At 35.9% G+C, this 25507-nt stretch overlaps 1 protein-coding gene across 9 annotated transcripts in view; it reads left to right on the top strand.

Annotated features, from left to right (window-relative positions):
- rap1gap2a (RAP1 GTPase activating protein 2a) overlaps window positions 1-25507 on the top strand; it is a 75612-nt gene that overhangs the window by 40236 nt on the left and 9869 nt on the right. For 3 of the 9 annotated variants that reach the window (XM_065280936.1, XM_065280933.2, XM_065280940.2), the window contains exons 2-7: window positions 11657-11741; window positions 20727-20762; window positions 22742-22774; window positions 23651-23683; window positions 23799-24020; window positions 24487-24590. In XM_065280936.1, the coding sequence (XP_065137008.1) occupies window positions 11657-11741; window positions 20727-20762; window positions 22742-22774; window positions 23651-23683; window positions 23799-24020; window positions 24487-24590 (513 nt within the window). Of the gene's footprint in view, window positions 1-11656; window positions 11742-18117; window positions 18461-20726; window positions 20763-22741; window positions 22775-23650; window positions 23684-23798; window positions 24021-24486; window positions 24591-25507 lie in introns of those variants that run through there. The other 6 variants (XM_065280934.2, XM_065280942.2, XM_065280935.2 and 3 more) reach the window with 5 other exon arrangements.

The following is a 25507-nucleotide window of genomic DNA, read 5'->3' as shown; positions in this document are numbered from 1 at the left end:
AATACAGTTTTAAATATGGATATTTCTACAACAACACCGCACGGATTACCCTCAGAAGACCTTTGTTTATCATCCTGGAGCCGTTTGGATTTAATTTGTGAAGGATGGACGCACTTTTTTGGACTTGAAGGTCGTGGACTATGGGTGAACCCCGTAACATTACATTTAATCAACTGAAAGATCTAAAATATTTTCTAAAATACCCGAAAATGTGTTTGTCTGAAAAACGATGGACATATGCAACTCGGACAGCTTGGGGGTGAGTAAATCATGGGTTTAATATCATTTTTGGCCGAACTATCCCTTTAAGGAAAAGTATTTGATGAACGTAAATTTGTGCCTAGAGCATTCGGTTAATATCAATATCTCATTTTTTAGTGTTAATGTGGATAGCACAAGTCACGCAGTTTAGCCTTGAAAGAATTTAACAAGAAATTTCAGACTTTGTCAATTCTAAGCACTATTTGAAACATTGTTGAGATCTCTTCTTAAACTCTAGGAGACATGCGAGATTACAAAGGAAAAAATCTGTTCTCTTTATTTTCTCAATTCTCCATCTAACACATCTCTTCAAAACAAAGTATAACAAAAAAATGGTTAAAGTAAAGAGCGTGAGGTAAAGCTGAACACTGTTCATCGTCCTCCACAGATCAGGTGCAACCAGGTCCTTAAAAAGCAGTAAATCTCAGAGGACCAAACCACTAATCTATTCATTAACTAGCCTTCGCTTCTGAGTTTCTCTAGTGGCTGTCTGGTCAGCGGAGCCCTGTTTCACCGCCGGCATGATTATCAGGAACAACCGCCCTAGTGTAAACACTGTCTAATCATTCATTCAAAACTGATTTGACTGTACGAGCACATGCATACACATTTAAACACACAGACGCCGTGCGACTTGAGCGAACCACACAAAGTGGTTTGTTGATCCAGGCGCTGCTGGGAGCTCCATTTGCATAGGGCTTATCGATTATGGGCACAGTTACTGGCATCACTTGTGTCACAGCCCAGTTGGAGTCAGTTTTATCCGTCGTACGTCATTCCGATTAGCTGTCTGTTTGCAGAAACACTATATATTTACATGTATACAAAGCGGATATGTGAAAAACCCAGCTCAATCTGTGAAAATATAACCTTGATATGTTTTATATTGACTTAGACCATGTCAAAGATTGAAATGAAAGTCAAATCAATGATTGAATTCAATTATGAGACTTTAGCCTGGACTTCACAGACTGTCACATTATGCATTTTGATCAGTACATGCATTCGTCGGGAATCAAACCCTGACTCAAGCTTATCTTTGAATAAGTGAAAAGCATTCCACAGGTGTGTTAATTGTTGTAACACCAATTCAAATAGAGGTTTATTGCTCTCTCTCATGTTTTTAATGAAGGGTTGATTGCATTTTAAAAGATTATAAAAGGTTTGGATTCAAGAGGGCTTCGGAGAGCCAAACAGCACAGAGTTTAATCAGTATAATTTGTTTTTCCGAACTGTTGTTAGGCTTCGTTTATGAAGGAAAACTAAAACATTGGCAAGGCTTTTAAAGTCTCTATCTTGCTTTTGTGAGTTGCTGTTTGGTTTGGGTACCTGTCAGCTTGTCAGGCTGGGAGATCAATTGAAGGTCAGCTTGGTTAAAGCTTGAAGTTCAACAAGATCTGTTTTTGTTCCCAATATTAGGTAGCATATTTTATATTTATTTCATGTGATGTTCCTTTTCCGTTTGCCTTGGCAGATATTTTGTGATGAGAGTGACTACCTTAGTTCATTAAGGACCAAATGCAAATGTTGTACTGGCTTCCTGTTTCAGACTCAATGATGTCTAATTTTCTCCACCTCCAACATCACTCATTGCTCCCATGATCCTGTCTCCTGCAGTTCAAATGCACTGTATGCACCTCCTGACTCATTCTGTTTCCATCACACTTTATTTCCTCTCAGTTTTTCTCACTTTTCTTCTGCACACTCTTCATGTGCTATCTATCTGTCTATCTATCTGTCTATCTATCTATCTATCTATCTATCTATCTATCTATCTATCTATCTATCTATCTATCTATCTATCTATCTATCTATCTATCTATCTATCTATCTATCTATCTATCTATCTATCTATCTATCTATCTGTCTATCTATTTAGACAGAGAGACAGACAGAAATAAATAGGTTAGTAGGAAGTGTGTTAGTACTTTATTTGCTTAAATGTTGAGAAAATGTGTTTGATATGCAGCTGTTTGAAATGAAAGCTAGCTGTTTGTAAGAACAAGTCATCAGCAGGTACCTGAAAAACACACGCAGCTCATTCATCCAGAAAAGGCCGTAAAACAGAGTGGACAAGCGCACAACGTAATATACGCACAACAGGTCATAAAATCACCACAGTACAGCTTGTTGGGGAAGTGATGGATTATAATGTTGTGGGAATACTTTGTCATGATCCTACTTGTTCCGTAAAACCGCTGGGAGGAATTAACTGAGAATGAATTGAGGTGACCGCCTTCAGTGTTTTGCATGTGATGTCTGTGTTGTTTTAGGTACGTGAAGCAATTTGCATTTCGCAGTTCCCCATCTTGCAGGTCACAGGTGAGCTGGTTTTAAAGGATGGGATCTTTGACACATTTTGTAGGATTTTACTACACTGAAAAAAATAATTCATTCAACTTACTCAATTTTTTTAAGGTAAGTGGTTGCAATCAATTTATTGAAGCTGCCTTTAAACAAAAAAGATTAGTAAAGTAAAATTAAATAAAAACTTTTGTTTAAATGTAGCTTTAATAAACTGATTGCAACCACTTACCTAAAAAATGGTCGATTTTGAATCGACCATGTAAAAAAACCACGATTAATCGAAAAATCGATTTTTCGATTAATCGTGTTTTTTTCATGGTTGATTCAAAATCGATTCTCAAAGAGCAGAATCGATTTTTTTTTCCGCAAACGTAAGATTAATGTTAATCTAATTACTAGTCTTCTTCACTAGATGTCACCCTCTTTTTGACTTGCGCGATGTTACCAAGGAGCGAGAGGCGACCCTGTCATTCATTCATTCAATGCTTAAAATGACGGTTTCAGGTGCTTCATTGACGTTGATGCCACCTTCACATAAAAAGTCAGAGGTATGGAAGCATTTTAGATTTCGCAGGCAAGATGACGACGATAGTGTTGTGGCTTTTAAATTGTAAATTATTAATTACGCACTTGTAAACTGCTGTTCACTGTTTCTTTGTTATTCATATAGTATTTGTATTAAATCTATATTCATTGAGTTGAATCGAGAATCGAGTATAAAAACTGACCCGAGAACCAGAATCGAAAATTGAACTGAGAATCGAAATCAAATCGTTTTGATAGCTTGCGAATCGAAATCGAATCGATCTGAAACATCTGAATCGATACCCAGCCCTAGATTTTACAGCATCACTTGACCAACGTCATCCAAGCAGCTGAATCTGATCTATTATAGCAAAAACACGACATCCATCCACTTATCTATCTACAAAGTAAACTTATGTAAAGTTAGTGGCCTTCATTTTCATACCGGTGGCACCTGGTTGAACCCGATTGTGAGTGGTTGGTTAATAAGATGGATGTTTTCAATGAAACACAGTGTGCAAAAGTATAGTAAAAGCTGTGTATGATTTATAGTCGTCTCTCATTATTGAAATATAACTGCGAGACGGTCTATTCTTGTGTGTCTGTATTGGTTCATTGAACTGTATCTGTAAGTGGAATGGATGATGTGACTGTCTCTCTTAACAAGTGCTCAGCCTGGCAGGTTGTATAAAGACTATTTACAGAGCAGTTGAATTGAGGAGGGTATTTTTAGATATCACTCTCCTTTTCCTTCGCCCCCTTTCCTCCCTCTAACAGAACCCTGTGGCAAGCTCTTTGTCTCCAAAGACTTGATTTAGCGATATGGACAAAGGATTAATGCATTTAAAAACCCCAGAGAACCACAGGTTGCTTTAATAGCGGGAGTGATATCAAAAGCCCTGTGATGATGCCTGTGTCAAAGCCCCTCCGGTGGTCTGCTGTGTGTGTGGGTCTGAAAAAGTCTACAAACCTATTAAGGGAAAGACATCTTTTTATGTATCATGTTTTAAAGTGGAGGGAAAACCTTACAATGAATGCGTAAAAGAAATATCGAATTTGTTGGTAGAATTGTCCTTGTAAAATGTAATTCAGCTAAAATGGAGACGAATAAGATCTTACTTTTTGCAGACTTACAACAGTAGAAAAACACATTGAGGGATATATAAAATTCATTCTGTCCTAACTGCTTCATTGCCAGTCTTGTCCTGCTGGGAATTATTAGCTAGCATTGCTGCTATAGGATGTCAGCTGCTGAGCAGTTGCCATAGTAGCAGGCTAGTCTTGCTAATGTGTAATAGTGACTGAATGGTTTGATCAATTGAGTTATTGATTGTCTACTGATGGTAAGCATTAGCTCGGTAGAATTAAATGCAGTACATGTGAGAGTTAGTAGCCAACCGGGTTCCTCTTAAAGTTTCTAGAGATTTACAAATTAGCATCTGTTGCACCATTATTTGATGCTTCATTCTTTAGTTAAAATGTCTCACAGAACCTTTTGCAACATTTGAGCTTGTTTATAGCACACAATTATGCATTTAAAAGACGTCAAATGCCGTCCAAACATAGCGCAGATATTTGGGATGAAAATAAAGTCACTGCAAAGTCAGATATTAAAGGAAAACGCAGACTTTTTGGGACTTTAGCTTATTCACCGTATCCCCCAGAGTTAAATAAGTCCATACATACACTTTTCATTTCTGTGCGTCCCGTAACTCTGCCTGACGCACCCACCACTAGCTTAGCTTAGCACAAAGACTGGAAGTAAATGGCTCCAGCTAGCATACCGCTCCCAATAAGTGACAAAATAACACCAACATTTTCCGATTTATTTGTTGTTATTTGTATAGTCACAACGTGTACAAATAATAAGGTCATATGAGACACAGTCATCTTTTAACCGTATACATATTGGGACTATATTGTCAGAAGGCGAAGCACTGTTCACGCAAGTCTTGCCCAAGTAGCAGTGCTTCACCTTCTGAGAATATAGTTCCCAGTATAGTCCTGAGTTTAATATTTAGTTTAAAAGCTAAATAAAAAGAAAAGCAAAGAAGAAAACTTTTGTACGACAAATGTGGAGATTACTTTAATCAGTCTTTATTGAATGGTTTCGCTCGCCATACTAATTCTTGTAAGCACAGCGGGGACTAAAAGCTCTGAGGGCTTTAACAGCTCTCATTATCGATTGTTCCTTTTTAGGTGTTAAAGTTTTCGGTTTTAGCAACATTTATTTCCTGATTCCTATTACGTATGGAGTTTAGCAGAATTACCTTTATTATTGTACAAGACATTTTCATTTCCATATGTTAATTTGCATGTATACAACCGAATGGGTGAATACTGTACACTGTATACTGTATGTCTGTGTCACGCTAGAGTCATTGGACAGTGTCCACATTTCTGAATTTCTTAAAATAGCCTCCACATATCAGTGTGCAACATGAAGCATCACTCTGACCACACTGTTATCTGACGGAAAAACAGGGTTCAATTGCTTGCCGCTACCGCTCAACATTTTGTTCTCTGTTGGTAGATAATGTCCTTAAAAGGGATGTTTTACTTCCCATTATCCTTGTCATGGAGTAAAACGATGAAAAGATTACAGCAGCGTGTGAAGATGTCTGTGTATTTAAAAAATACAGCTTTGACACTCTTTGGCTGTGTTATATGTACTGTAGAGGCCACAGACTCAGACATACAGTAATGTAATGTAGCTGTAAAAGAATAAATCTGACAGAATTTTATTAATATAGTTCCTGCAAGCAGAACAAATATGTGCTGTTCTTGGAGGGTAACGGTTAAATTACTCATGGTTGACATTGTCTTTTTCTAATCAGCTGAATATTACATTCATTATTGCTGTGATTGCCATTTGCAACTGGGGAAATGAACAAGTTTATTACAGACTTTCATAACATATTAATCACGACCAAAAATAAACATTTTTAATTAGGATTTAATTGTTAGCAGTGTCTTCTCATCTCATTTAATTGTTTGTCATTTATGTCCCACAAGTTTATTACTACGTTTTTATTAGCATATTTTCTAAATTTTCCTGTTTGTAATATGAATGTAACTCTTTAAATGCATGTTCAATGCACTGTAAATAAAGATTTGTTGGCTTAATATTCTAAGTTGATTCAGCTAAAAGTTGTTAAGTAAACTAATATTTTTAAGTTTATAAACACATAATTTTTTAAGGCAGCACAAACCCATCCTTTTTTAAGTTGAACCAACAAATCTTTTATGCAGTGTGTCGCCAATTTGCGGTAAAGAATTAGGATACTCTCTAAAACTGTTGCCAAGGCATTTTTCTTCATCTGTTGTCCTTCTTATATACTGTATATATTTTGCCATTTGAAACCTATACGGAATTGATTTAAACTGCAATTCATCAACTGGCCACTAGAGACTGGCTCCATAAGGGAGTCGATTCCCATAGACCCCCAACTTTACAGCAGAAAATAATATGTTTACAGCCTGGTACAAAAATTGTTTTTGGTATATATAGCAAATATTTTTTTTCAAATATAATTTGCTCTTCATGACAAATGTGAGGAGGGTGAATTTAAATAAATTTTGCATAATTAAGGGCGTGGCCACTTGAGTGATGGGTGAACTGCCATTGCTGTCACTATACCATCGAGCTAGGCGGCCGTAGTTTCAGTAACCAGCCACCTCAGCTTCATCCGCCTTTTTACCCATTTTCGGTTATGCTGGGTACACAAGATAATCAGTATGATTTTGAGCCGATTTCCCCCCTTCCGACAATCCTAGCTGTTTCCAGGTTATCTTGATGGTTCAGATTTTCCCTTGGTATGAGGTGTGTTAAGAGTGTCAAACCTGATCGGAAGAATGTCGGAGCCACCCTGATAACGAATTGTAAATATTAAACATGTTTAATATTAACGATCAGAAATCCTGATGTATGGGGGGAACTCAGAGGACAAACGCGCGCTTGGTGTTGAGATTATCACTTGAAACAAAACAATATCCAATCAGAAAGCAAGATGATGGAAGACGGAAGCAGTCATGGCGCAGTACAAAGGGAAGTTGATGCAAAGTAAACTTGTACAGACCATGTTCCCGCTGTCTCCATGACTTCATCCAAACCTTTGACACATCATGGCACACCACACACACTATAGGAGCAAAACGGTTAAATCTGGGATTTTAAATGCTCATGTTTGTGGTCTATCACATTTTGAAAATCTTATAAGATGTAAAAAATATTTTGGTGTACCGAGCATTATCCGCGAGTGATGTGCGGTGACCAGCGGCCAAGATGGCGACGGCGGGCTCCGCCAACTATTGGCTTCATAAAGCTCTTTATAAACCTATGGGTGATGTCACGGACACTACTTCCATTTTTTTAATGGTTTGGCTATTTTTGGGCTGGTTTTGATTGGCCATTGACTGGTTTTGTTTGTACTGTATATCACAGATACTCAGTGCATATTGTACTCCTGTCCTCTCTAGAGTATAATCACAGCATGTTGCCGGAACATTAGATAATGATAATCACTGAGCAAATGTGATTAGTATTGAATCAGGCCTAATTAAAGTGGCAGATATACAGCCTTGTGTTAAAACTGAACTGGAGACAACGTGTGCAGGACAACAACAGATATCTCAGAATCCAGCTTCCCTCATGAACTGATAATGTTTTAATGAAGCCATAACTGTGATTTACTGTGAATCTTAATAGTGTTTAAGTTCAGTGTAACAGAAATATTAAAATCAACATTATTATATGGAGTTTCAGGAGAAAGTTTCTGTACTTTTTTATATAAACCATCAATCAAAACTTCAGAGCTCTGATTAAGGGTGCTCTGATTGATTTTGCGGCAATCATTATCAGCCAAGGAACGTTTAAAGAAGTTTGATTGCCGTCTCTATAAAAGCTGATCAAAAGAGCCGATCAGATGCTCGTTTACACCTGCCATTAACGTCGTCCACTTGCGGATCACAAGTGGATGACGTTAATACCAGGTGTAAACAGTGTTCAAAACGTTTTGAACGCGTTCACTTTTGACCACTTTCAACCACATCCAGAGGTAGTCGAAACCACTTTCGATTGGATCGGTTTGGAGTTGGAGAACGCAAATGTGGTTGAAACCACTTTTGATCGGATCGCTTTGGAGTTGCAGAACGCAGATGTGGTTGAATGTGTTCGAACAGCCACACGCGACCGCCTTCTCTCCGCCCAGTTATCTAATCTGAGGTATTAAACACAAGTTTTACACTGTAAAAAAAAATCCGTAGATATTACAATGTTATTGCAGCTGGGTTGCCGGTAATTTACTGTAGATTTAAATTTATGTTATTTACTGGCAAGAGTTTGTTCAAAGTTAAATACATTTGAAATATTAACAAGTCTTTATCTTTACAGAATAAAACTATACAATAACAGCCTCATGCAAAGCATTCTGGGAACCAGAAATCATCATCAACCTTTTTCAGTTTTTTGCTTCAGATTTTGTTTCCCAGAACGTTTTGCTTGATGCTGTTTTTTTAGTTTTACTCTGTAAAGACAAAGACTTGTAAATGTTAAATGTTCATTCAACTTTGAACAATATGTTGCCAGTAAAAAACATAAATTTAAATCTACGGTAAATTACCGGCAACCCAGCTGCAATTTCTACGGATTTTTTTTACAGTGTACGTCTTTTTTTGACTTCTGGCGTGAACATACGGTGAGCGCTATTTTTAGCCTTTCATTGATAAAACTACTGCGGGTGTTCTCCGTAGTTTCATTTTGAAAGCGTGAAAGTTGCGCGAAAGGATGAACGCGTAGTTCAACCTTCTGCCAGAGACATATGTTTTGACGCAGTCCAAAGCACATGTGTAAGCACTGTACCCCCTATTTTGCATACGGAAAGGGGAACAGAAGCTTTCTTTGCATTTAAAGAGACACACACAAAAACAGCGCGTTTTTCATTGCAGCCACAAATGGCCATGTTCAACACCATATAATGAAAGATCTGTGGTGTATTTTGAGCTGAAACCTTACAGACACATTCTGGGGATACCAGATACAAATTTAATATTGCTTTAAAAACCTAGGTTAGGGGCCCTTTAAAAATCCTGAATGGAGCACTCTTGGCTCTGATTGGTGTGTTAAGATAATGTAGATATTAGATGTATCTACAACAGTTGCTATAGTAACAATGCGAGCATTAGATGCCAAGAGATGTTCTCATACAGCTGAGAGTAGCTGTTGGTGTAGTAATATAAGCAGATGCCAATTTCCAGTTTTCTGTCCTCTCTATCATGACATCTAACTGTGGTGCTGAACTTGCATGCAAGTATACAGACCATCAAAAACAAAGAGCTTTTGCCCTATTGAGAGAATCCTGTCAGAGAGCATTATTGTCTGTTATAAGAGCAGCACCGTAAGACCTGGAGAGGTTGGAGAGGTCAACTTAACATTTCAGCAGACGTACCTTTTGCTATTGTATTTTTTATATTATTTAACCTTTAATATTCTAACATGCATTTTTATCAGTCCTTTATACATCCATCTCTGCCTCTTTCATTTTAATGCCATGTGTGGTGTCCTGTCCTCTCCTGGAAAGTGAGATTGTATACGCTTGAATATACACAGCTAGTTATTACCAAACAAAACACAATGTGGGAATCATAAATATACTTTGTATATTGTTCATGGTTTTTGAGGAGGAGGACTTGTCATGCAATACATGCAGACCTTACTTACTTTTACAGTAAGTTAACAAATATCTAGAATTTGAAAATACAGTAACATCTGAATGAACACAACATTTTAATACCAACAGCCAAAATATGGGATATCTCAAAAAACTGTTTATATTGCTATCCCTGCCATGTGTAATTATATGCTTAGTTGAACTTAATTGGATTTGGCACAGTTTATTCCTGCTGCCATAAACAATTCAGAACAAAAACATTTTGGGGACACAACCTGCTTTTCAATGCTGTGCTTTTCCCTTTGAACCCTGACCCATAATATCAGCTGATGGTGTGACTTTGCTCTCTTAACACAAACTGTGCCATATAGAGATGAATTTGGGACATCGCTGGTGGTTTTCGTTTAGAGTCTTGGTGTCCTGGACCATATTACCTCAAACAGCTGCGGTCATGGAGAAGACAGTTTAGTGAGTTTTTCCCTTTGAGAATGGAAAGACTGACAGGCACTCCTGCATAACTGTTTGGATTTCTGGCTGAGAACACATGTGTACACATTTGTATCAACATGTGTGGTTTTTGGGTTTGATCCCATGGTCTTTTGTGCTGCAAATGCAATGCTTTACAAATGAGCTACACAAATGAGCCTGCTTTTTTACATTGTTAAAGCAAATTTTGATCACAGATCAATTGTAAAAGTGATAGATTGTTGTAGTATTCAAGTATTTGCTACATTGATTTTGTACATGAATAAGTTGTGTGATTATTACAGCATGATATAAAATTGAGCTTCAATGCAAGCAACAAAATATATTTTATTTGTGATCTAGAAGTAGTGAAGAATCTTAAATGTCTTTTTATAATATCATTTCAGTCTTAAATATCACATCATGAGTTCTCAACTTTGCAACCCAACTTTATTTTGCTTCAAAGTCTTCTATTTGCATAACTGAGGGGTTTTGTGGCTCTTCATGTGTTTTCTAATGTTTTTGGTGTCGTAAGTAAAGATTTTAATGGGCCGACGTGTGAGTGTATACAGGATTGAAAGTGAGGAGCAGTTCCAGTGGATCACACTTTGCTTTCCTCTTATTTCAAGGAGACCCAGATCTCATTTGTCTTTTGCTGAAAGAACTGCTTTTAAAATGTGATCATGTTCCTGCTCGGAGCCTTAAGTCTTTCTGCGTGGCTCATCCTCCCCCCTCCTCTTTCTCTCTTTTGACCTACAGAGGTTTGTCTGCAGGTCTGGTGGGCAGAATTTATTCGTGTTATGTCTCTGTGCAGACACCGGGGTCCTGGAGTAAACATGGTGGATTGTTATTGTTTTTTTTTAATCTTTTAGTCTTTCACCTTATTCTCCGGAGGTAGAACCTTGACTCTGCCAAGAGTACGACATTGTGTGTGCTTGAAGGTCGGTGAAATGTTCTCACGAGCAAAAAAGCTTAATAAACAATAAATCATAGTCTTAATGAAAAATGTAAACATGAGGAGAGGCTTGTGTGGTGTAGGTTAGGTTTAAGGGCAGGGCTGCACTGTAAATGGTAACATGCTTTGGAAAATCTGAGGCTTCAATCCAATCTATACACTTAAGTTGGTGTAACTCAATTTAATCAGGTAAATCATATTTTTGACTTGAATTAATAAATGAATTTGAATGTTACCTTGACTTGTATAAGACTGGAGGATGGACAATGTCATTTATGGTAGCTTAAAATAAAACAAATAACGAAAGTCAGTCATGCTGTTTCAATGATAGAAAAGCAAACATGTTTGTATTCATCTGCATTACAGGTCCGCTCTTTTGTTTTAGTGCAAAACTACACCACATCTTTGTATTCTGCTAGTGTACATAGTGTGCTAATCATCTATCTAGCTAATCGCGCTTCTGTTTGTTTTACAGGAAACAAGAGTTGCTGACCATCTCCAATGTGCCTTTGGGAGAATGTCCACCATCACCTCCCCGCACGGCACCACCCACCATGAAGGTGAGTTTTGTGGCCATGCATTCACTCGCAAACACTGTGTTATCTGCTTTTAGGAACAATCTGGTTCATTTGTCTCATACATGTTTGCACTGCCTGTGATGTCACCAGGGTGTCCTATGTAACATTGTATCTCAGACCCTTCTTCAAGAAATGTCAACATACTCTTACGTAATCTGTCTGACTGATGCAGAAATGTATGCGTACATTAAAGTAATAAAAAAAATCAAATGTATGGTAACACTGAATTGCTCTATAAAGGCACTGAAGTTACTACTGAATATAATTGTTATTCACTTAGACTGCGAAATCTATTTTCTCAGTGCATTAAGGTCCCATTGAGTTCGCACCGTGTCTCCTTTATATTTACAAGAACCTTCGAGAAGGTTTAAAAGCACTGCACTGAGTTCACAGATGTATTGCATGGTGCACTACGAGCACAGCCGGGATCACCTTGAAATGAGAGGCACTTGTGGAACATCATGGAGAGAGAGGGTTAGTGTTTATAGAGAGGTGAAGCTGTTAATCTTGATATTAGGATGATAAAACGTATACTTTCAATTATTTTAGTCATTGCTTCATGGGTGAAGGTTGTTTCTTACACAGACTGATTTTTCAAAATGCCCCAGCAACGAGTTGCTCTTTTGTATGTACCATATAGTATAGTTGTACATATTATCAAAAATGATCCTGTTTATTATTTTTTTAAAGGCAGTATTGAATATGTAATTTATTGTAATGAATTATACTAATTTTACAAACATTAAACTAAGTAAATATTAATTTTACTAAACATTTTACACAAAGGTGGTTGATTTGAAATTGATATTTTTAAATGTCCTTGTGAAGGTCAAACATGTTCCTGTGTTGCTCAGTGGTACAGCATTGCATTCAAGGTCATGGGCTTAAAAACAGGAAACATGTGTTGATAAAAATGTATACCTTGTAAGTCACTTCGGATTAAACTAAAACATCTGCCAAATCCGTACGTGTAAAACATACGTTGTGGGGAAACTTTGCCCCGTAATCTAAAAAATATATATTTTTAGCAGTGCAAATTTCTCAATTTTTTTAGAATATTGGGGTGTGAAATCTTTTGACTCCAGTAAGCAACTACCCAAAACACCCTATAGCAATCATTTACATTTATGCATTTGGCAGATAGTTTTATCCAAAGCGACTTACAGTGCATTACAATGTATAAAACGTATATTGGAATGTATTTGTAATAACTTTGTGTGTTTCCTGAGTTTGAACCCATGACTTTTTGTGCTGCAAACGCAATGCTTTACCACTGAGCTACATATACAAAGCAATGCCTTTAAATGGACACTCCACTTTTTTTGAAAATATGCTCATTTTCCAGCTCCCCTAGAGTTAAACATTTGATTTTTACCGTTTTGGAATCCATTCTGCTGATCTCCGGGTCTGGCGCTACCACTTTAAGCATAGCTTAGCACAATTAATTGAATCTGATATTATGCAGCAGCTGAAAATAGTCCCCTTAATAACTTTCAATAGCAGGGGACTATTTTCGGGCACTGCGTAATATCATTGCTTCTCCTGCAGCCATGTTAAGGCAGCAAAGTCCATGATTATTTTGGTGAATTTGGCTCTTTATCAGTGGTCCTATATTGTACAATGAAGAAGGTTCAAAGACGTCCGTTTTCCCAGTCTTGCGACGAAAGAAACCCAAATATAGTTTTCTGACAGTGTCAGAAATTCAGCACGATCAATGCTACGACCTGCCTACCCCTTATGCCTGGCTCACACCACAGGATAATCGGGCCGAATTTACCCCGATTCTCCCCTCCCGAGAATCCGAGGGAAATCGGGCAATGGACCTTGATCGGCTCCGAAGTTCGGCCCAGATTATCCTGTAATGTGAGACGTTTAAAAGTCTAAACTTACACCTTCCGATATGCTCTCAAGCAAATCGGGGCCGCCCCGATCTTATCAAACATGTTTGATATTTAGGATTTTAAATCCGCATAATTACGTCAGTACTTTCACAATAATCAATGAGAGACGGAGATGATTGACAGCTTTCGGGACCGCGAAACAAGCTGCAGTACGGGTAGACAGCGTAGCCGGAGAAATAGTTTGTGGAAGTTAATGTTTCATTCTACTTTCATTCCGCCACAACTGCAGCTCGTTGAGCAGCGGCAGACAGGCGATTTAAAATATCGAAATGAATTCCTTGATTCACGTTGTTCACTCTTTTATAAACATTCTCTAAAATATCTTAAAAACAACAGAACATGATGATGGTCAGTCACATCACGCACCTACAGCTATTCTGTAGAGGAAATTTAATAAAATAAATAGGCATACACGAAATATGTTGCACTTAAATAATTAGCATATTAACAAAACGAATTTAAATTGATATGACGATTTTCAGTTATTTTTTGTGACGTGCTCCACAAACGCACAGAAACTGATTGCTGAAACACTGCACACTTGTGGATCTGATGCGCCTCATATCCAGACTTACAACGTTTCACATCAAATAACATATTTGTCCAGAACCATTGGTAATGTAAATACTGAATTTAACACTAGACACTACACTGCAAGATAGAATAGATTAGAATAAAATAGAAACTTTACTGTCATAATAAAACTATATTGAAATTTGTTTAGAAGCTCTCAAAGACCAGTAGCCTCAGAAGAATAAACAACAAAAATTTTATTTACATAGTATATAGCTACAAAACAATATCACTGCAGAGTAGTATATATACAGTGGAATTAAATAATGCAAACAACAGTGCAAAATAAAGTTTAACCAAGCATCAGTCATTTAGCAGCAATGCTTATAAACCTACAATAATATTCCTGTTAGGAAGAAACAGGAAAACAGAGCATTGATAGAAATAGCCTACATCACTTAATAGTAACTCCTAAATATGCAAAAAAAGTGATATATAGGCTAGCCAATTATATTTAAAATATGTTTTTAAATAGATGTATTTAAATGTAAAAAATCTTGCATAAGGATTAGACTTGAGTTGGTGCTAGATTGTGCACACATCTACAGTATGCATTCAAACACTGCCTGCATAACACATCCTTAAAACATATCATGATCGTTGCCTCATAAACAAGAGCTGAGGAGGAGAAATCGCCTAGGTTTCAAAAAGAAAGCTGCTACTTTGTAAATATTAAAAAAGAAATCATAATAAATGTATCATAATCTTGATTCCTTTATATACTCTTCTCCTGAGGTGACGTGAAGTGCTTGCTCTGGCAAGATAATCCTAATAATATCCTGTAGTGTGTGATGCACTAGGATTTTAAATTCCTGTAGTGTGAGCATGTTTAAGATTTGAGCAAAGAATATCTGACAAGATTCTCCTTATGTGTGTGCTGCAACCAGATTTCATAATCTGCCAGGATTTTAAAAATCCTGTAGTGTGAGCCAGGCATTACGCAACATAAATATATTACTCAATGTATTACATGACAATATATATATATATATATCTGTCGCCATATATTGCGAAATTTACATGGTAATATATCATGATATATTATATAAGAATATATTATTATATATACGTAAGCGATATATTGCAATATATTGAACAATTCTGAAATTATTGCCGTTTTCTAATATTGAGTAAATACATCTCATTATGCTATTAAATATATCCCATAGTATATTCCCAATATATGGAGTAATATGTTGATACATATATTCTAAATGTATGTAATATATTGCAGTATATATTGGCAATATATGGAGTAATATGTTGATACATATATTCTATATGTATGTGATATATTGCAGTGTATATTGGCAATATATGGAGTAATATGTTGATACATATATTCTAAATGTATGTAATAAATTGCAGTATATATTGGCAATATATGGAGTAATATGTTGATACATATATTCTAAATGTATGTAATATATTGCAGTATATATTGGCAATATATGGAGTAATATGTTGATACATATATTCTAAATGTATGTAATAAATTGCAGTATATATTGGCAATATATGGAGTAATATGTTGATACATATATTCTAAATGTATGTAATATATTGCAGTGTATATTGGCAATATATGGAGTAATATGTTGATACATATATTCTAAATGTATGTAATATATTGCAGTGTATATTGGCAATATATGGAGTAATATGTTGATACATATATTCTAAATGTATGTGATATATTGCAGTGTATATTGGCAATATATGGAGTAATATGTTGATACATATATTCTAAATGTATGTAATAAATTGCAGTGTATATTGGCAATATATGGAGTAATATGTTGATACATATATTCTAAATGTATGTAATATATTGCAGTGTATATTGGCAATATATGGAGTAATATGTTGATACATATATTCTAAATGTATGTAATATATTGCAGTGTATATTGGCAATATATGGAGTAATATGTTGATACATATATTCTAAATGTATGTAATATATTGCAGTGTATATTGGCAATATATGGAATAATATGTTGATACATATATTCTAAATGTATGTAATATATTGCAGTGTATATTGGCAATATATGGAGTAATATGTTGATACATATATTCTAAATGTATGTAATAAATTGCAGTGTATATTGGCAATATATGGAGTAATATGTTGATACATATATTCTAAATGTATGTAATATATTGCAGTGTATATTGGCAATATATGGAGTAATATGTTGATACATATATTCTATATGTATGTGATATATTGCAGTGTATATTGGCAATATATGGAGTAATATGTTGATACATATATTCTAAATGTATGTAATAAATTGCAGTATATATTGGCAATATATGGAGTAATATGTTGATACATATATTCTAAATGTATGTAATATATTGCAGTGTATATTGGCAATATATGGAGTAATATGTTGATACATATATTCTAAATGTATGTAATATATTGCAGTGTATATTGGCAATATATGGAGTAATATGTTGATACATATATTCTAAATGTATGTAATATATTGCAGTGTATATTGGCAATATATGGAGTAATATGTTGATACATATATTCTAAATGTATGTAATATATTGCAGTGTATATTGGCAATATATGGAGTAATATGTTGATACATATACTCTAAATGTATGTAATATATTGCAGTATATATTGGCAATATATGGAGTAATATGTTGATACATATATTCTAAATGTATGTAATATATTGCAGTGTATATTGGCAATATATGGAGTAATATGTTGATACATATATTCTAAATGTATGTAATAAATTGCAGTGTATATTGGCAATATATGGAGTAATATGTTGATACATATATTCAAAATGTATGTAATATATTGCAGTGTATATTGGCAATATATGGAGTAATATGTTGATACATATATTCTAAATGTATGTAATAAATTGCAGTATATATTGGCAATAAATGGAGTAATATGTTGATACATATATTCTAAATGTATGTAATATAGTGCAGTATATATTAGCAATATATGGAGTAATATGTTGATACCTATATTCTAAATTAATGTAATATATTGCAGTATATTAAATCATGTACAGACAAACTATTACATGTAAAAACATAGTTCCTTTTTGGTCTTGGTTACAATATATTTTGTATCAATATGTGTATGGTCTATTCATATACTGCAATATATTGGAAAATATCAATATTAAATCCTATATATGGGAATATACTGCCTAATATATTATATGATATTTTCTATGCATATATTACAATATATTGGGAAATATAAATATTAAATCCCATATATGGGAATATATTGCCTTATATATTACATGATATTTTCCAATATACTGCAGTATATTTTTGTTGCGTAAGGGACAGGTATTTGTTTACCAGTAGCACATGCTGATGACGTTGCGCTAACGTGAGTCAAAGCTGTCACAGCCTACTATTCAATAGGTGTCATCATCGTACAGTCTACATGCTTGTCGTAAACCCTCTATGTCACACAGTGTGATAAGGTAATGATCTTATTGGATGGCAAAAATCATGCACTGTATCCCAGGCTTGACACACACACACACACACACACACACACACACACACACACACACACACACACACACACACACACACACACACACACACACACACACACACACAAAACAATTACTCACATGCACATCATATGCAAAGGCTTCATTAACACCTGTGTTTGTTGTCAACACAATACGGTCACTAAGGACATGTTCATCTACGTGCATGTATGCCAGCGTCTTTTTTTTAAGATATACATTATGTCCTGTTAACACAGTTAATAGCCACTCCCAGTGTAAACTCCCAGCCTACAGAATAACCGAGGAGAGCCAGTAGAGAGAGTGTGTGCCCATGATAAGCTCTCGTACACTGTGACTTAAACAGCTGCTGGTCAAATAGAAGCAGAACACAAATGATACAAAAGACAGATTAAGGAGGGATGAAAAAAGGGAAATGTATAAAGTGAAAGAGAGAAATGTATGACTTGCAGACAAACTAGTAGGACCAGTTCTGGGGTGTGGAGCCAAGCGGACTTGACATTTTCCTGTTTAATGTCTCTAAAAGTGTTTGCATAGAGGAACACTACTAATCAGACGAGAGAGAGAGAGAGAGAGGTATGTTTTTGTCTGCACACTTCAGCATGTTAAAGCGAGGACTCTGTGTACTGTAAGGTTTGTGAGACCTGTTGGCTAATGTGAGAAACAACACAGCAGGGACCTGGTGAGCTATGGCGATTCATTTATTCCTGGCTGGTGTCTATTCGCTTGAGCTGAAAAGCTATGCTTTATGTAATGTTTGTTTATCAGCCAGCCCTGGGCAGCTTTCCAGAAACACATTTTACTATCCCACTGGCTCTCTTTGTGCTCCCATTTATACCTATAACGGCATTGTCACGAAAAAACATCTCGGCATATTCGGTTAGACAATGTTTACCTTGTCTATTTTTAGTGCTTTAATGCATTGTAAACCAGGTTTACTGGTGTCTTTCCTATTTCAATGGTTCTTTTATGTGCTAAAGAGAATAGTTGGACGTTTGCGTTGTTCACTGTAATGTGGGAGAAGCTTGAGAGATACAAGATAGGGCTTGAGTGGTGCTAGTTGAGACAACAGTTAGCGGGTTGTCGTGGTAGATAAGCTCGGTGTTCTGGATGACAATACAGTGACATAATTTAAAAAATGTTCAGTGATTTGTGTTGTTTTCATATTTCATTTAATATGTTCATGCAAACAGCTTCAAGCTCTGGGCTCTTCATCCTTCAATGTATGTGATCAAAAAAAGTACACATCTTTTTTTATTTTTTTCGCCTGTATGTTCCTTCGCAATGTTATGCGTTTTCCCTCACGTGGTCGCGTGTCCTGTTGATGTCGTATTGGGGGTCTTGATATCTCAAGGTTAATTTGGTAAATGTGTCTCTTTTAGGCTGCACTGTGTTGACATTGTGAAGCTGAGTTGCCCTTGGATTCACGATGGGTTAAACATTAACTGATTTGCATTTACTCTCTCCTTCTTGCATCTCTTAAACATGTTCATCATTCATTGTAAATCCTCTAAACAAGTCTGAACACAGTTAGATGATGTTATAATCTGCTATACCTCTGAGAAACTAGTAGGTGTCCTTTCTGGAGGTAAAAGACATAATGCAAAAATGCAAAACTCTGAGTTTAGTAAAAGTGTTGTACAGTTTATTAGCAGTTTACTGTAGGTCTGGAGTAATAGTAGTGTAGTGAAATATATTGCATTGCTACTATATAAGCACTTATGGTTGCTTAAATCATAAATTAAATGCAAATGTTTAGGGGTAGTAAGTTTGATGAAGTTATTGTTTGTATATGAGGAAGTTATTGTGTTGTGTTAAATCTGCATTGTAAAAGAGTTATCAGCATTAATTTAGTATGCTGAATCTTTATTTCTGAGCATGCATCTTTCTTTTTTTATTAAAATGTAGCACTCCGTATTTGCAGAGAATTTCAGAATTTTTTTGTAGATGTTGACTTAGTTTTAGATATGATCATTAAAGTTGAGTTTGGGTGGTTTGTGTAATAATAAGGGTGTGTAAGGCTAAAAAAAGCTTTTCCTTCCCTCTTTGTTGTCACAAATTCATCTGCTGTCTTATTTAATACATCCACGTTCCTCACAGGTGTTTACAACATTAGTTTATACATCACCAATTGGTTGAGAAACTTTAATCAAAATCTATTGATTTACGCTTTATAAAATTGCAGTTATCTAGACAGACAGTAATTGTTCCTTTGAAGTGACGTATTTCCGAGTGAAACGGAATTTCACATGAGGGAAAATAGTGGGCGTGGCTTGTGTTTTCCACTGTTAATTGATTGGATATAGAAAAGTAGGCGTTTCATTTAGAATTGGAATTCGGGTCGCAGTTGGAGGGGGCGGGGTTAATAGATGCTCCCGTCCAAGTGGTCTAGCTGATGTCATCAGAGAATGATCGTCACAAGAGGGCGGAAGTACATTTTTTAGATTTGATTCAAGTTTATGAGGGCACATTAAAAAAAAAAATAACCCTGACAGATACATTTTTTATAATGAACACTGCAATATTTAATGAAATAATAAAAATGTCAGTTTTGATTTCATGGGGACTTTAATATTCCTGTAGCTCAACTGGTACAGTACTTCAATAGTAACACAATGGTGAAGGCTAAGTCACAAGGGAACACAAATACTGAAAAAAAAATGCACAGATTGTATATGATGTAAATGTATATGTAGATTGAATACAGTGTATAAATTAAAAAACTAAATAAATACAAATAGAAAAATATGTAGATTGAAAGCAGTGGAAGTCATTTTGGATAAATGTGTAAATGTAATATAAATGTTAGAAGTTTTTTTATACCTTAAATTGATGAATTAAAGTTGATTATAAAGGACAGTTAACAATTTCCTTTAATTTTCCTGAGTATTATTTAAAAAAGTTAATTAAATAGTTACTTATCTCATTTTTTTTAATCTTTTTTTTAGTCTGCGGAGTTCTTCGACATGTTGGAAAGGATGCAGGTAAGACTTCAACTATCACCTGACCTAGTTGACTTATAAGTGCAAACAGCTTCAATTAAAACGTGAACACAGTGCTCCTCCAGTAATTTTGTACTTTCGTGTACTGAAGTGTAATAGGGTAATGTAATGATCCCAGCGTGTTGTTTGTGTTTGTCCTTGAGTGCTGGCTAAGTGTTCCCAATCCAGCAGGTTTGCACTTACTTTAAATGAATAATCACACATCTGAGCTCATTTTGAAAGGCATTGATTGGTCCAGTACTTTTCTCTGTGGTCAGTCTGGCAGGATTTAGTGGGAACCCCTCCTGGGAGAGCAGGGCTGGAGAAAGGACACACCGACCTGTTCTATAACATCAGCATGATTTTGTTGTTTTTTAGTGTGTATGTACTCTGTACGTGTGTGTGTATGTGTGTGTGTAGATAATGCACAGCAGGTAGCTAAAAACAGTTGATTAATACACTGTTGAGGTAGTAGCAGGGTCTCGGTCAGGTGTTATTAAGTACCTGTCCCATCTAATCCCATCCTTACATGTAAGTAAAAGATCAATCCCATTGATTGAATGCCTACTGTTTCTCTCCAGTAGATGTTCTTAATCAAGGATAAGGATTTTAGTACGATTTTAAAAGGAGTTCTGAACGGAATTTATAAATTTTTGGCTATTGTTATGTCTTGTCTGTCTTTGAGATGTCATTTTGAAAACGAAGAAACTATTCTTTTTTTTTAACATTAACTGTGTTAAACATTAAGGGGATGTGCACACCAAAGCTTTTACACTTGCGGCCGGCCGTTTTTCAAATAAGCCAGTGGCTAGCGTTTTTTTCCGCGCTGAGTGCCGAGAGTTAAAAGAGATTCAACTCACGGTCGTCCAATCACAGTGGAGGAGGGGCGGGACAAGTATCACAACAACCAACCGGCTCACAGTTGAAGTATCAGTGCCGCACTTCCATTGAAAACAATTAAAAACATACGCCGGCACTGTCGTAAAAGCTTTGGTGTGCACGCACCCTTATTGCAAAAATAAGCCTCGACAGTGTGATCAGAACCGGGGTAAAGTGGAGGGTCTTGTATCACACTAAAGGGGCTTATTTCACGATTACAACCGGCTGCCTGTACATTATCCCGATTATTAGTCAGCTGAAATAATAATTTGAAATATTTTATTTGCTTATTTTTACGGATGCAGACTTTCCAGGATGAAAAGCCGTTTACTTTTAGTTTTAAAGTCACAAACACTTGGTTTAATCATTTGTAATTGTAAATATAATGTCATATATGTTCATATAATACATATTTGATACATTTTTGTGTAATATTAAACTGTTCCTTTTCTGGGAATAAAAAACCTGCAAATGTCACGACTGGCCAATCAGAATCAAGCTTTCCATGAGCTGTGTTATAATTATGTTTACTATGATATTGGTTTTATAAAATCAACTGGAAATTGCATTTAATGCAATATTCAGTGGAAACAAATGCAACGTGTGCCTTGATTTTATTCATCAGGGATTGTTTTGATCATGAGACTTGGGGAGCAGTTTTAAAAAAGAGACTGATGATAAAAGAAGTTTTAGGGATTACCATGACACATGAAAAGCTCAGATGCAAAACAAGTGCGTCTGACATGTTCTCTTATAAATGAGCATTTTTTAACAGACTCTTAATGGATTCTGACAACAAAGAAGTATTTCTGAATGGATTTTATATAATACGTGCCGTCTCATTTTTAACCGAGATGGCGTTTAGCAGCTTTTGCATCTGAACTCCTTAAATGCTTTTAGGGAATAGCATGCCTTATTTATATTTCACTGTAAGACCATGTTGAACGTGACCATGTTCATAGGGTTCATTTAGATTTGGTGTTGACTGTAAACAGGTCTGCTTTGTTTTGGGGAGTTCATTTGAAAACCAGGTTTTAATGTTTTAGCTTGTGACATTGACCCCTCCTCTTTTAACTCTCTTCTGCTCACCTGGATCGTGGCAGACTCCCAAAACTGAGGAAACTAAGAAATACAAGGTTTGACTTGTATTCACAGTGCGTTCTGTGTAGAAGTGCATGCATAAGTGTTGTGTATATGTAATGGTTTCGTGTAAAAAGATTTTCTCTGTGTCAATGTCAGCTTTTACAACTTAAATGTCATTTCTAATCATTTTACAAAAAATGCACTTCTTATGATAAAATGGTTTTACAGAGATTGTGGCAAAGTCCTAATGTAGTGTGAATCAGCCTACAAACGGGTATATATAGCAGTGTTTCCCAATCAGGGGGCCGGGGCCCACGGGAGGACTTCCACAGATTTCGTCAGATTCCCAATTATTAAAATTGGACAACAAAAGCATTAAAATAAGCTAACCAAATCAAAATGAAGATGTTTCTTAATTTTTTGGCCATTTTAGTAGGGAATATACAGTCATTTCAAGCTCTAGTTTATTTTATTTGAAAAAATTTGAGTACACTCTTAGAACGAATGTGTTAAAAACAACACACTAAATGCGTTGTCCCAGAATCTACCCATCTCTGTGTTATTATTGAAACAACACTACTTTTGTTACTTTTAATGCAACTTTTATTTTATTGTTTTATTTTAACACAAAATCAACACAAAATGACACATAATGTGTTTTAAAGCTTAACGCACAAAGATGTGTAACACATCCTTTCTAAGAGTGTAGTGGGCGACCTTCAAATATTGTTGCGGGCAACTACGGGTCCTTGAAGTGAAAAAGGTTGGAAACCGCTGTTATGTAGGATATACATTACACCTTAAATTAATAGCTGTTAGTCAGCAGTTATTGTTGCAGCTTGATCGTGTTGTGTTGAATCGTGATCTTGTGATATGTGCTGTTTCACTTTGTTTTGTTATCTATTGATCTTCCTTTTTCTTTCCAACAGGATGACTACATTCCTTATCCCCGGATAGAGGATGTGAGTTTACAGACTCATGTTGCACCAAACTGTTTTTGTCCAATCAAATTCTTTCTAGACTACCAATAAAATAATGCTTATACTTATCAAGCCCATTTCTCTGTTTTCACCCTAGGTCCTGGAAAAGGGTGGCCCCTATCCGCAGGTCATTTTACCTCAGTTTGGAGGTTACTGGATTGAGGATCCCGAAGCCCCGGTTGGGACACCCACCTCCTCAGAGAGCAGCTTCTGTGAGGAGGATGATGACGGTCTGAGCCCTAGTGGTAGTGGAGGCTTCCGTTACAGGCTGGAGTGTAACAGCACTTCAAGGGCTTACCGAAAGCACTTTCTGGGCATGGTGAGGAATCATGTCTAAATGACAGTGTTTGAATATTAGATACACTTTGGGTTAATCCCAAGGGGTTGCCTCTTGCAAGTGTCTTCAAAGAGTCACAGAAACAAAACATATTCCACATAAACAAAACATCTAATAAAGGATTGTAAAATGATTAAAAAGTAATAATCAAGTTTTATAAGTATATTTCTTTGATATGTGTTTGTTTTATGGAGGGACAGAACACTCGACACTTGGGACAAACTTTTTGCAGTGTCATAACACTTATTCTGAGGTTCGATGGCACCATAAAAATTGTGCACAACTGCTTGACAGGACCCATAGAGCGTCACCTTTACCTGGCCACACCTGAGTGATAAAAATGCAAAATCAGTCGATTGGAAAATTGACCTGTTTGTCTGAAAGTGTGCGAGGAACTGTGAAATGACGAATTTGTAAACACCCTCACCCATCTCTCTCTTTCTCTCAGGAGCACATGAACTATTACTGTACAGCCAGTAGTATGGGACACCTGATCATGTCTTTGAAGTATGAGGAGACAGATGGACAGGAGTCACTGCGCATTATGCTCAGGTGCTTACCAATCAAACCGCACATTCCTATCTAATGTAAAACATGTAGTATTTCTGTAGCTTAACTGATAGTGGATTGCATTATTAGCGCAAACTTTGTGGGTTCGACTCCCAGTGAAGGCACATATACCAATGAAATGTCTTAAATATGATTTGATTAAGAATTTTTTGCTAATTTTTCCGTGGCATTCTCACGGATTGGTTACTCAACTGCTTTTTCCTATTTTCAAACCATTGTCGCTTCAGTTTAGGGTTAGATTTGGTGTTTGCGTTAGTATGTCACTTTAAGTATTGGTTTATACTATTTTTTTTGATTTATTCTTTTATATTTTTTAAACTTTAAACAATTGTCGCCTGGCATTGGGGTTAGAGATGGGTTTTGGTAAGGATGTCATTTTATGTAAATCGAAACCGAAGTGAAAATGGTAAGAAAATAGGACAAAACAGTTGAGGAACCAATCCATGAGAATGCCACGGAAAAGAAAAATGCGGAGATTCGTGAGAATGCCACGGAAAAATTAGCAAAAAATTATGTGACTATCCCACGGAAATTCATGAGATCAGGCTGAAAGTTGCACTATTGCACATATTAAACTGCTAATAGATTTGTTTTGTAATAAGTTTGCACTTATTAATTCTTTCCCCGCCAGTGTTTTTTTTTTTTTTTAAGTTGCCAGCCAGCGCCAGCATTTTTTATGATTTTCACAAAAGTTTAATTCCTTCCTTAAAATGTTATTTTTAAAATATATAAACATACAATATATCAAATGAAAGAACAGACCCTCTGCTTCCAAACAAAAAAATCAGTTTCACCCTATGTGCTCTCTTTTTATCACCTCTCAAATTTGGGTAGGTTTCTTCAAAAATACAAAATTTTGAGCAAAAAGCTGAGATAATTTTGTTTTTGTGAAGGACTTT

Source organism: Paramisgurnus dabryanus, chromosome 8 (assembly GCF_030506205.2).
Source record: "Paramisgurnus dabryanus chromosome 8, PD_genome_1.1, whole genome shotgun sequence".
NCBI lineage: Eukaryota > Metazoa > Chordata > Actinopteri > Cypriniformes > Cobitidae > Paramisgurnus > Paramisgurnus dabryanus.
Note: the sequence above shows the minus strand (reverse complement) of the source record. Positions and strands in the feature narration are given on the sequence as shown.